Below are 13,676 nucleotides of genomic sequence, written 5' to 3'. Positions count from 1 at the left end.
GGTTATGTTGCGACACAGGAGGCCTCAGACAAACATTCACAGCAGCGCACAGACAGAATAAACAGAGCACCATGATGTTAACACTCTGGTAAAACCAGCCATGGCTTCCATACCACAGTGAGTCAGTTTTTCATTAGATATTTGACAGATTTTACAGATTTGACAATTATGGTAGCAACAGCAATATTCACCAAAAAGTATTTGAGGCCATGAAGCAAATTTAGGTTGGATAGTGCCAGTCTTTGTTAGGAGATGGCCAGTGTTGGCCCACTCTGCATTCATGGTATAAAGTGCAGCCAAGTAGAGAGAACAACTCTCATCAGCCTCTTGGTTGTAAATTGTAGAGAAATTTTAATGCATCCAATCATTTACTTTTTGCAAGGCATAAAAAAGTGAGTCTAAAGGACCAAAGTCATCTGGCAAAAGCGCTAGATAGATTTGTGTGTCATCTGCATAGAGATGATAAGCAACCTTGGCAAATCTGGCTGAGAGGAAGCATGTAAAGACTGAACAGGAGGGGCCAAGGACAGATCCATGTGGGACTCCAAACATTATGGTAGTGAACCAGCTGAGGACCATTTCTGACAGCCCGTCCAATATTTTAGTTTATATGTAGGTATTTTATGACCCAGTGTCAAATGCTGCAGTAAGATCCATTACCACCAGGACTATCAGACTACATTATTCCAGCAAAATTCATTTTCAATCTTTATGTGAGCTATTTCAGTGCTGTGATGTGGGCAGAGACATTGAAAACTATCAAGGACATCATTGGCTGGCAAAAATAATTGATTTGAATAAAAACTGCCTCTCAATAATTTTGCTTTTAAAGGGAAAGTATGAAATAAGCCTGTTATCATTTAGTTAAAGGATCCAGGTTTCTCTTTTTCAAGAGAGGCCTGACAACTGAACTTTTTAGTGATGTTTGAGAGCAGTGAGTCATTTATAATATGAAACAAATCAAGCACCAATGCCCTAAAAATAAGCTAGTAAGTATCTAGTCGGCATGTTGATGTTTAAGGGAGCTGCACTATTCAAAAGTTTTGTTTATTGCATTGACTTCCGATATAAAGACCACTCTTTTTGCAGAGGTTGAAATGGTTGTAATGTCTCAATTGGGCTGAGTGGAGCTCATACTAAGTTTGATATTTTTAATTTTATGATAAATACACAAACTCTTTACTTTTTTAGCCAACAAAGTCAGAGGGTGATTGCCACAGGGGATTTGTTAACCTATCAGTAATGCATGAGTGTTGTTAATATTTCTACTAATAACATTCTGAAATTACTGTAATTTTCTCTCAGGTCTCTTTTGCAAAAGAAGCCCCCTGAATAATTGAAGCTTCAATAACTGTTTGCCCTGAATAAGTAAAGCTTGAGTAAATAATTAAAGCTTAAATAACTGTTTGCTTCTGTTTTTATCTTTGTCCTCTTCACATCTCACTCACTCATCAGTTTCCTTTCTATCCCTTTTACCCTGACACAGTTTGATGTATTCATTTATTTAAGAGTATAAATTTCTCATATAATTATTATACCATAAATAGCTCCATTTGTCATTTACTTTTGGCAGATTTTAAGCATTCATAATCCCACTTGCCTATCAAGAGCTAATGCGCTCAGGGTTGAGGAATCAATTCTCTGCCCTGAAAACATAAACCATACATTTTAATTGCAGTTCTGTTTGAGTGAGCAGAGGCTTTGAGATGGATTCCCCATCAGCAGCTGTTGGGGTGTGTGATCAGTGCTCCCGTGGCTTTTTCGTTGTCTTATCTCAGGTGGCGTTTCCACCAGAGCCTCTTCATATCGACCAGGAGTTGATAGGGGTGCTCTGCTGAATGAGAGTCATTTATCAGTAGAAGGTCTCTATGCTTGTGTGACAGGTGGTACTCTGGGCTAATGGTTTAAGTAGTGCAACCTCAGTAAGATACGAAATCAAGACTGTTTTGGCTTTTTCTTTTTTTTTGGAGGGGACTGGTTGCCACTCTATGAGTTTCCATTTCTGCACCTGTATGTTTTGTATTGATAGTACAACGCTCCATAGAGGACCTGTATCTTTAATATTCTCAAGATCATTTCTTGTGTGCTTTCAGTGTGCTTGATTCAAAATGGTAATTAAAAGGCAGCTCAGTAACCAGAGGGAAATGGAAAGGAAACATTGCAATTTTTTGAAAATGTTGAATTTTTCATTTCATATGTAGAATATCAAGTTTTCTAAAGTAAGCACACTGCAAAGTTTCTCAGCAGTATTTGTGGCATTGAACCACAGTGTTTTTCATCAACCTGTCCCTGCTTTTTCAACGTCATTTGTGCCACCAAACATGGGTCTTTTTAGCCAGAACGTAATCTTTTTCTAACCATAACCAAGTGGTATGATCAAAGTGTGGCGAAAAACTTAAAGTTTCACCGTATCAGAGTTCAGAGTCGAGAGAGGGGGATTCTGGGAAATAGAGTTTTGGGCTTTGTTCTTAGTGCGGTTAGCTTTGTATTGGTGCCGTTTGCAGTGAGAGTAAACAGACTAAACTCAGTCTCTTCATCTCCTCTTTCTTGCATACCCACAGTATTTTAATTCTGGCTTTTTTTCTTGTAATAGTGTCATTGTAATGTTTGGCTGACGTGTTGTGATTGCAGCACCACATTATATTGAGTTTTTTTAAATGGTTTTGGTTCACTGAAACCCATGTCTGTTCAGCAACCATAGTTTCAAACAAAAATAGAAATAAAATCTTCAAATCAAGGTGTTGGCGTCTCCCTGCCCAGAGTCAAAATGAAACCACTGCCTAAACCCAGAGCTTAAATATCCTTTGGAGTGTACCATGAGTATAAGCTACAGGGAGGATACAGTCAACAAAAGCTAAGTGTAAATGGTTATTTCAGTGACACATGATGTCATCAGTCCTTTCACAGATTACATTTATTTTAGAACTTTACAATTTCATAGCAATGGAGATTAAAAAAAGAAGAAAAGAGAACAAAAATGCTAAATCAGACATACACTCCACCTCCTTCTCATTTCAGCACACTTGATGAAGTCCAATCAGTCAAAATAGCAGCAGCTGCCACAAGAAAAGCAGGTGGCTGATTACACTGCAGCTCACCTGGCCTCAATTAAGAAGTGGACCTCAAAGAAAAGTAAAATAAGCAAAAGAAATCCACAGCAAAAGGATACAAAAGGTCTCATTAAAATAAAATGATTTATTTATTGAAGCGGGAGCTTTTTTCAGTTGACACAGTATAAAGGTCAGATCATAGCAGCATTTAAAATGCTTAATTTTCATGGTAATAAACCAAACCTGTCTTGCATCATCTTTTTTTTTTTTTTAGTTCGACCTCTTTCACAAGAATATGAACTCCCACGCAGGAGAGGATTTTAGGCAGTAATGGGACAAATACATCTCTTTAATAAGCTGTGGGAACTTAGTATATTACCCCACAGCATGTATTAAAAACTGACTCAAAGATGTCACCCACTCACTTGAATTAAAAATTGCTCGCTGATCACTGGACCAAAAAGTTTTCTAGTTTTTACTGGCTCATAAAGTTTACATTTGGATGATGTCACACATGTTAAAAAAAAAGCTCTGCCAAAGTTTTAAAACTATAAAACCTTCATGAATCAAAAATAAATCCACAGCTCAACAAATAATATCTGACCTTGTAAGCAGGTTTCTTTTATGTGCTAACAGAAGTGAGACATATATAAAAATTGCATTTAGCCCTAGTTTAACATAATTACTGTACACTGTAAAAAGAAAAAAATGTCAAAATGTAAAAGATTCTTCCTCTCATGCTTGGGAATTTTAAGAGTTACATAAAAAAATATCTGCAAATATATGGAGTTTTTTTCAGTTGAAGTTCAAAATAAAAGTCATCCAATTTAGATTCAAGGGAAAAAAATGTGCTGCAAATGATCCACTTCATAGACTTTCAAGTCTTTACAACCGCTTTATGGAGATGCACACTCCCTTTTCCAATACGACTCCCACTAGGATTGGATTTGGTCCAGTTACATATGAGATAGCAATGTGATGAGGAGACATCTCTGCTCAATCCAATTATAACTGAGTCAGAAGAGGGACACACTAAGGACATGTCAAATAATCAATTATCAGTCATAGAGATGTTTTCCTGTTGCATCTGCTTCACTAAGTGTTTTCTGGCAACAAAGGGACGCTGGAAATTAGCTCATTTATCCTTTCTGGCTCGTCGTCAGTGTGTGGATCGATGTTTGTGTGGATCAGTGCCTGTGAGAGACTGGCCACCTTGTTAAAAATCGTTTACAATCAACCCAGTCGCCAGAATAAATGATGGCATTGTGTGTTCATGTAAATCACGGATATGTTACATATCTTATACATTGTACATATGACATTTTTTAAAGTTATGTAGTGACAGTGCTGTGGTTAATGTGATCTTAGGATTAAGCCCAAAAAAAACAATTGGTTAGGGTTAGGAAATCATTGTGTTTTTATTTGAAATACCCTGTTTTGTTGCTACAAACACTGCTGGAAATGTCCTGGACTCTTGTTAAAAATAGCTTTTTTTTTAATCCTGCAGGAAAAGCTCCAAAGTCTTGTTAAAAAATACTCCCATTTGTCACTACCAACACTGCTGGAAATGCCCTAAAACACTTGTTAAAAGCTCCCAGTTCTGATGTCACAATCACAGCTAGAAAAGTCTTGTCAAAAAATAGTCACTTATATTGCTACAAACATTGCTGGGAAAGTTCCAAACTCTTGTTAAAAGAATACCTGCTTTTGTCGCTACAAACATAGCTAGAAATGTCCCATATTTTTCTTAAAAAATATTTTCTTTTGTTGGTACAAACACCACTGGAAATCTCTCAAACTCCTCTTTAAAAAAGTACCTGCTTTTGTTGCCACAAACACCGCTGAAAATCAAACTTTTGTTAAAAATGGAAACATCCCAAACTTTCATCAAAACATACCTGCTTTTGTTGCCGGAAGCATTCTGGAAATGTCCCAAACTCTTGTTAAAAATTTAAAACATTTGCTTTTGTCACTGCAAGCAGGCTGGAAATGTACAAATCTTGTTTAAAAAAGGATTTGCTTTTGTTGTCACGAACACTACTGGAAATGTATCGACCTTGTTTAAAAAAACATCTATTTCCTTACCAAAAAAAAGCTTATAATGTCCCAAATCTCATTCAAAAATATCTGCTTTTGTTGCCATAAACACGGATGGAAGTATAAAAAACTGGGAAAATGTTGATGACATTTGACAAACTGATGTGACATTAAAATAGCTTTTAATGCTACTAACATTTCAGAGCAAAAGAAATATACGCATCATGACCAGGTTAATCTGATGTGGGGCCTTGGGGCAAAAACTGTCCAGCTGTGAAGTTATTTATGAAAATGGAGGCTATCTCAGTTGCAGGTAACACTGAAAACTTTGATTGCCTTGTTGATAATTACATTGCATTGAACTCAAATTATCTTGTGTTACTTAATCAGCTGAATCTCTCAGGTGGAATGGGCTGCAAAGATTGGTGACAAATAATTTTCTGCAAAAGCTAAACTTGGCTTTGCTTGGAAAACACACACATCTGTAAATAAGAAAAATGAGGGCACACACACAGAGCAGTTTTGAATAAACTAAACCAGAAATATGAACACAGCCAACTGTCTTTTACCAATAAACAGGCTTTCAGAAATTTCTTTTGTGTAGTGCTCTAAGATTGTTTATAGAGCTGACTGTTCATCCTGCAACTTGCCTGCAACTTCTCAGTTTAATTTGATTAAAATGTGAACGGTGTCCTGGCATCCAATCACAACAGTTTATTAGACAATATCACATAAAGTGTGCTTCTCTTAGTCTGGTTGTCTGGGACTGATAATCAGCACATATTTAATCTGATTCATTACGTAATGTGTGTCTCCACAAGTGATAAGGCCGTGGCTGGTTCACTCCTCTGTGTTTATAATTTCACCCAAGACAGACAGATTTGAGCACACACACATACACACACACATTCTTGTACCTCCATTGTTGTAAGGACCGTTGTTTGACATAATGCATAACCTGGCCCCTTCCCTTTTGTTTTGACCATCACAACTAAATGTTTGACCCCAACCCTAATTCTAACTAAGCCTGATTGTTGGCTGAATCCCAAAACAAAGTCTTTATCCTCAAAGAGATCTTTGAAGAAGTAAGGAGTGGCAAACATGTCCTCATTCTTGGTTGATTTTTGCACTGTCCTCACTATGTAGTAAGTTCAAGTACACACACACACACGTATGCCCACAGCAGGCTTGCTCTAAAATATTATGGTGAAAATAACCAGCACAAGTTTCTAAAAAAGCGTTCTAGAAATGCTATAAAAGGAGTTCATCCAAATTATCTACCAAATTACAATCCCTGCCCTTTAATGGTAAATAACGTAAATAACGTCCAGATGTTTTTTTACTGGGGTGGCCCAAGTGGGACCCTGACTCTTTCAAGGGTGGCATTAAGTATGAGCACTGGCATACGTGTCAGCATTTGCCATTTTTGTCTCTTCATTCCATACCTACTTTAAATACTAACTTTACAGTGTTTTACATTCCTATTAATAGCTTAAAAAGATTATTAGATTTACCAATCACATCAGAACACTGACACCACACCAATGTAAACTACAGCTCCAAATTAAAACAGATCTAAATCCTCTTCTGTGGGCTAGACACTACGCAGCACTTTACTGCTTCTCAGGTTTAAGACTGAATTGCACCTGTAAGTGAAAGTTTAATCAATCATTCAAACTGACTTGGACGGTCATATATGTGCAAGAGTACATTCATGGTACTGTAGAATACGCTGTGATAGTAACAGGTAATTCTATTGTATACCTCTCAATTTTCAAGACAGAAGATAAATTAACACTCAAAAGGTCCCAAACTAAAACATACTCATAATTGATGCCACAAACAGAGCTGGGAATGTTACAAAGTCTTTTAAAAAAATACCAATTTCTGACACCACAAACACGGACATAAATGTCCTGTACCTTTTTCCATGTATAAAAGCTTTTCAGTTGGAATCCACCAATTTGTGTTCAAGTTTACAACAAATAAGGAGCAAAGAAAATACCTTTTACAGCCATTTTGTGCAGTGAGACATGTATTAATGACTTTTTGCCTCCGTTTGTGTATGTGTGTTTGCAGCCCTCAGCTCATTATTCATTCATGGCCGTCAGTGGTAATATTCCACTCTAACGCTCCAATGAGACGAACGCTGTAATGTAGAATGTTAATCTGTTTCCCTCCCTGTAAATAATGCCTGCGTTAATAATTTATGGATAAATCAACACGTGGAGGATAAAGAGTGAAAGAGAAAATGACGTTGAGCCCCAGTTTCTAAAGGAACACACACACACTCTCAGGGTAAAGATTGAGGCAGTCAAATCTGTTTGTGACATAATTTCATTTATGTTATGTAAGGAAACAAAAATACATCGGGACACAACACAAAACCACATTTCCATTTCACAAAGAGAAACAGCAGAAACATCAAGACAATCCAAATCAGTGAAATCTCTTTATGTCCCTCATAACATTGTGAAATGTCCTTTAATGGCTTCCGTAACAGTCCCAGCACTAACGACAGAGGGCCTACACTCTGAAAAGTGTAAATAAAGACATAATAAAAACCTTCTCAGCTTTAAATTGCATAAAATTGCTCCACAAATCTTTAATACTCTGTATCAAATCCTCAAATATCAGGCATGGAAATGGGGTCAGGAAAAAAACGCTTACCCCGCTTCTTCAACAGAATTATCACCAAAAAAAGGAACAGAAAGAAGAGCCGACAAAATAACTCATTGCCCCGTTTACAAAAAAAAAAACAATTTATGAAATCTCCACCAAAGAACGCTGTGCTTTCTCAAATTGTTCCTGAATAATTTCTCAGATTAAGAAAGAACATTATTTAGTTACATAACAAACATACTTTGTCAATACAAGCTAAAAGCTTGACCTATTTATGTGGCTTTTTTCGTGTATAATCTGAACATGAGGCCCTGTTCTCCTGCTGTGCGTACAGCACCTCATGTAAACAGGATGAGACTGGCATTTTGTGTGTGTCCCTGTTTGCTGACTTCATAAAGCAATGATAACCTGTTCTGGGATTAAAAGGTCCCAGCTTGTGTTTAAAACTCCCACTGCGACTCTGACCTTTCTACTATTGAGAGGATTTGGTTGTTAACTGGGGACCAGCGCCCTGCTTTCCTTTTGTAAACACTGAGCTCCTGTTGTTGTTGATTTGTTTTTATTCCCTGTAGTGAGCCACTAGAATCAGTTTGGGTTTGGAGGTGTTAGCAGCAGGGGTGTGGGAAGCAACAGAGTGTCGATTCGATGGAGGAGGGGATGGAGTGACGTGATTGGCTCCGTCCGAGGACTCGTGGACAGAGTTGGGTGTTGGCAGAGCTGAGGAGGGGGCCGGAGCGGAAACGTGGTGCTCCCTCTCCTGGCGGACAGTGCGGAGCGTCTTGGTCGGCCGGGAAAATGTCTTTAAGGTGGAGCCTCGCTCGGGGATAGAGCAGCTAATGAACGCCCTGAAACACCTGTAGAACTACACACAAACAGACACACACAGGATTACTGATGTTATTAAAAGTGTAGTTATAAAAGCAGCTCTACACAAAATTATTATTGATAGTGGGACAAATAATCATAGGACTCATGGTTGTAAAAGTAGTTGAACCAGGAAAGACACCATCAGTGTCTGTTTCCACAACAGTTTTGCGAAATATGGCCTTTTTGGCAAGTATAAAATTTGATTTGTTAATGGAAACCCCTCTAATGAGGATATTTACTGATATCAATCACAGGCCAATAAAGTGTATGAAATCGAAATCATATCGGGGCAGAAGTATCATATCCTTGTCCGAAGAATTAATATAATATCATGCTGTTATTAAACTTGTGATTAACACCCCTAGTAAATCTGCAGTACTAATATTAGTGTACTTGACTGTGGTAGAAGAACTCAAAGAAGTTACAATTAAAGTAATAGTTAATGTAGTAGTTAATTAGAGCATTTACACAGGGCTGTGAGCTACCATTCAAGGTGCTGGTAGACACAAGCATAACAACAGTATGAGCACATCTAGTAGTAGCAGTAGTTTTTCATCACAGTAGGCATGTATTATTATTAGTAGTAGTTGTTTTAGTAAATGCAGATGTAGAAGTTGTGGACGTACATTAGCAGCAGACCTGGTTAGTACCAGCAGTTGTATATATAGTAAAACTTAGCAGTTGCTGTAGTCAAATGGTTACACAAGAAACAGTATTTAAAGTAACACACACAATGGATGAGGTCGTATAGTAATAGTAGTGTAAAGTATTAGAAGAACAAATAAAGTATTGGAAGTAGTAGAGGGAAGTAGTGCTAGTGGTGGACATACACAGTGTATGGAACAGAAATACATTAGGGCTGGGCAATATAAAGATATTACATCATATCAAGATGTGAGTCTATATATTGTATTAGATAGGAATAGGAATAAATTGTGTTTTTTCCTGATTTTAGAGGTTGTGCTACAGTAAAGTAATATACTTTTCTCAACGTATCAGTCATGTCTATTAGTTTTAATACTTGCTTTTACCCACAGTTATTATATCTACAATACTAATGATAATTGACCAAAAATTTAATTGCATTCATATTTTTTCAAAGTACCAATAGTCATTCCTACAATATTGTCACATCAAAGAGGAAATACGGTTAAAAAAAAATTTTTTTAAATAAAAGAAATTAAATGTTCTATTCTGTCTCCCAGTTCTAGCATTAATGTACATTAATGTACAAAGTACTTTTGGGGAGATTTAAAAGTATCGAGATATTGCAATGCAATCTTCAGCCCATATCACCGAACCCTAGACCAGGTGGTTGTAGTTGGATAGCCAGAGCAGTGGTCAAACATTTATACCTTGTAGGTGCAGCTGTGAAAATCACAGAGCGGTACTAGTAGTAACAGCGATAACAGACTTTGTGTTAGCAATGATGGTAAAGTTACATGAAGTACAGTTATAATAGTGGCAGCAGTAGAACAGTGAAGAAGACAGTAGAAGCAGAAGTAATAGAAGACCTAGCAGTATCAGTAGTAAATAATAACTGTTATCTAAATTATAATATGTTGTAGTAGAACAGTTCTAGTGACAATCCTCCGTGTTGGGCGTCCAGAAGGTTGCGTGCTCCCCTGGATAAACGTAGTGTACTTAGTATACTCTCTGGTTCCACACGTATACTTTAAGTCTACTACATTTCCCCAGAGTGCCGCAGATCAAATATGAAACATGAAACACGACACCTCAGTACATCTCATTACATCATCAGTGAGTTTTTTCCTCCAGCGTGTTTCCACCCAGTGACTGATATGACAAATGAGACCAGTTTGTGGCGCCTTTTAACTCAAATACTTGAGCAGCTGGCTGACAATTCATTATATATGAGCCAATTAAATTTTGTTACCTCGAGGAAATTATGTAGCTTTCAAAATTAGCGCTCCATTTTAAATCTTTTTGTGTCTCAGATCTTTACGTATTATAGTACCGGAGCGGTGTGCTGCGAGGAGAAGAAAAAAACTTTTGGTTTTTTTAAGCAAAACCCCAGGGGAAACAAAATGAGAACATGTGTGAAGAGTAAAAGCATGTCTGAGGAAAGATAGAAGAAGAAAAAGAAAGAACATGAGAACAGGAAGACAAGCTGACGTCATGAGGGATTACAGGTAAACCAGCACAGATTGAGATCATACAGATGAGAAGTGGCCAAATCCTCACCTGCCACTCCAAATCTCTCAGACATGTGATAGATCTGTGTGCAGTAACGTGATCGTGTATCTGCAACTTTCCCTTTAAAAACCAAGAAACAGCCTGGTGATATATGTCACATATATCTTAAATGTTGTAAATTAAAATGTAAATTAACAATTGTGTACATTTTCTAACGTTGCAGGAAACCTGAAAAAGGCTGAAAACAGAGAAAACGTCACAAAAGAAAAGCTTTTTGTTTAGCTGAAGAAGAAAAGTCAGTACATCTGGAAAGACGTAATATAATAAAGGAAACAGATTTTTCAAACACACCTTTTAATATATGTTGCTTCATGTCAGTTTCATGCCAGGTGCCACCAGAAAGCCACCCAAAAAATGAGAATAAAAGGAGCAGAGGTATTAAGGATGTATGAAACCACAATGTTCCCCATCCAAGTCAAACAAAAGCACTTGCTGCATGTCAACACCTTCTCTATCACTATAGTGGCTGAAATAAACTGGTTGTAGCCAGATCCTCTTTTAAAGGGCTCACAAGCCAAGAAAGTTTTTGACCATCATGGAAAGAAGGTCTTGGGCATTCAAAACTTTTTAAAATATTAAAATACTATAAGAAAAATGCACTTATTAAACATGAAAAAATATCAAAATAATGGACTTTTCCTTTACTGGTACCTTACAATGTATGTCACGGTGGGAAATAGTGGCTGAAATAAAATGCCACAACCTGTATCAGAAAAAAAATGTATATATGAGAAAACACAAATGCAATGTGCAGTGGGAATAAAATGCCACGATGTATCCAGGGCAAAGGTCCAAGAGGCTACATTGTATAATATTAAATTACATATAACAGGATTATTTAAGGCTGAAACCAATATTTTTCAGACTCAGTCCTTGTAAGCTTTTCAGGCAGAGAAAAATGAAAAAAAAAGAAAAGAGAAAGAAAAAAATACGTATATACTGTATAGATAGATAGATAGATAGATATTTTCCACTTACTGGGCAATGACATTTCTGTATTTAAAGTAAAAATAGTACACATGTGCAAATTACACTTGTTTTGTGAAATTTATTCATCTTATTTAACACAGTTACTTTTTTCCCTCTTCATCTTGCTTCTCTTGAGCTGCTGTTTTTTTGTTCTTTGTGTGGGATTAATTAAGTTTTATCTTATAACAAATCTCCACCACAATTTAAATTCTGGCAGAGTTAGTCTACCAGGGGTGGACTAACAGGAGAGAAACATTTTTAAAGTAGTTTTTAAGACTTACCCTTTTGTTTCTTCTATTGAATGACTGGATTTTTTTTTCAAAACGTATTTAATGATTTATTTTCTCTTGAAAAAAATTTGAAAGAGATCACTTATGGTTAAACTGGTTGTAGCCAGATCCTCTTTTAAAGGGCTCACAAGCCAAGAAAGTTTTTGACCATCATGGAAAGAAGGTCTTGGGCATTCAAAACTTTTTAAAATATTAAAATACTATAAGAAAAATGCACTTATTAAACATGAAAAAATATCCAAATAATGGACTTTTCCTTTACTGGTACCTTACAATGTATGTCACGGTGGGAAAGAAGTATTTAGAACTTTTATCAAATTAAAAATAGTATTGTCACAGTTTAGTAGGGTTGTCATCTGGAATTCAGACCAGAATCATAACCCGGTCATGATTGTTGGAAAGAGACATTGCTGTTGAGTTTTTTAAATTGTTTTATGCTTTGAGCACTATGAGCCAAGTACCAGTTAGTTCCATTACAGTGAAGAGAAAGCAGACATCTCTTTGGCCGATATCTCCAACACTCAGCAGCTCACACAAAAACAATCTGGATTGATAAATATCGCTAATGAAAGAGGAAAAATGTATATTTTTGATTTTGGAGTGAACTGTTCTAAAAGTAAGAGTACTTAGCAGGCAGAATGTTCCCTTTCAAAGAGTCATATCATCATATATATTGCACAAGAGGTACAGCAGTCACAGAAAGACATCCTTTTGTGCAGAAAAGTGCAAACGACCTTAAAATTATAATTCCCATGAAGACAGTTCAGGTTCGGGGCATGAACCTGTGCAGCACTTAAAGTCTTCAACTCGCCTCAACACACTGCTGCCATAGTTATGGGCTGGGAGGAACTGAAGACTGAAAGTGCCACACAGCGCGGCCTCCACGAGTTCATCTGCGGCCCTGAAAGTTCAGTTAGTGGCTTAATCATCTCTCACACACACACACACACATGCAGCGAAAAAACTTCACTACCAGCCGGAGCAACAAGTCCTGTGACGAGTCTGTCATCAAACGATGTTAAATGTCTCCCGAGCTCAAAAGTGACAAATAGACAGTCCAAAAGAGGAAACAGACTGAGGTAGAAGCCGATAAAAACAGACAGAGACAGATAAAAGAGTGAGAGAAGAAGAAGGAAAGGTCACCGCCGCAGTGTGTCGCTCCCTGATAGTGACATCACATAATCAAAATCAAAGCTACGTTACCTTTTGGGGATTAAAAAGAAGTTTCTTCTGATTCTCGTCGCGTCCGTCACCTTTTCTCTTTCTCTGCCTGCCTTCAGCTTTATGTCTGTTTACGTCTTCTTTTAATCTTTTACTTTTTCTGTTATTTCCTCTTTTCTTATTTGTGATCCCTTTTTCCCCTCTTTTATTCCATTTTCCCGCAACTCTCTCTATTCTCATGCATCACTTCTTCGTCCTTACTCTCCATCTTCTTATTACTTTACTTCAAAATCTTAAAATTCCCTTCATTTGTCTTTTTCTCTTTCTTTCTTTCTTTCTTTCCTTCATTCTTTTTTTTCATCCTTTTCCTTTCTTTTCTCATTTCCATTGCTCTTTTTACTTTTTATTTCTCTCTTAACTGTTTCCTTCCTTCCTCCCTTTATCAAATGCTTCCTTCTCTCCA

The 13,676-nt window shown here is 37.0% G+C and overlaps 1 protein-coding gene across 1 annotated transcript in view; it reads right to left on the bottom strand.

The window, feature by feature from the left end:
• Positions 1-7,463: 7,463 nt before the first annotated feature.
• The window catches only part of tmtopsb (teleost multiple tissue opsin b), a 35,574-nt gene continuing 29,361 nt past the window's right edge, over positions 7,464-13,676 (bottom strand). The window contains exon 4 of the mRNA XM_042510451.1: positions 7,464-8,571. Coding sequence (XP_042366385.1) covers positions 8,269-8,571 — 303 coding nt within the window. The 3' untranslated portion in view covers positions 7,464-8,268. The remainder of the gene's footprint in view (positions 8,572-13,676) is intronic.

This window comes from Plectropomus leopardus, chromosome 21 (assembly GCF_008729295.1).
Source record: "Plectropomus leopardus isolate mb chromosome 21, YSFRI_Pleo_2.0, whole genome shotgun sequence".
Taxonomy (NCBI): domain Eukaryota; kingdom Metazoa; phylum Chordata; class Actinopteri; order Perciformes; family Serranidae; genus Plectropomus; species Plectropomus leopardus.
Note: the sequence above shows the minus strand (reverse complement) of the source record. Positions and strands in the feature narration are given on the sequence as shown.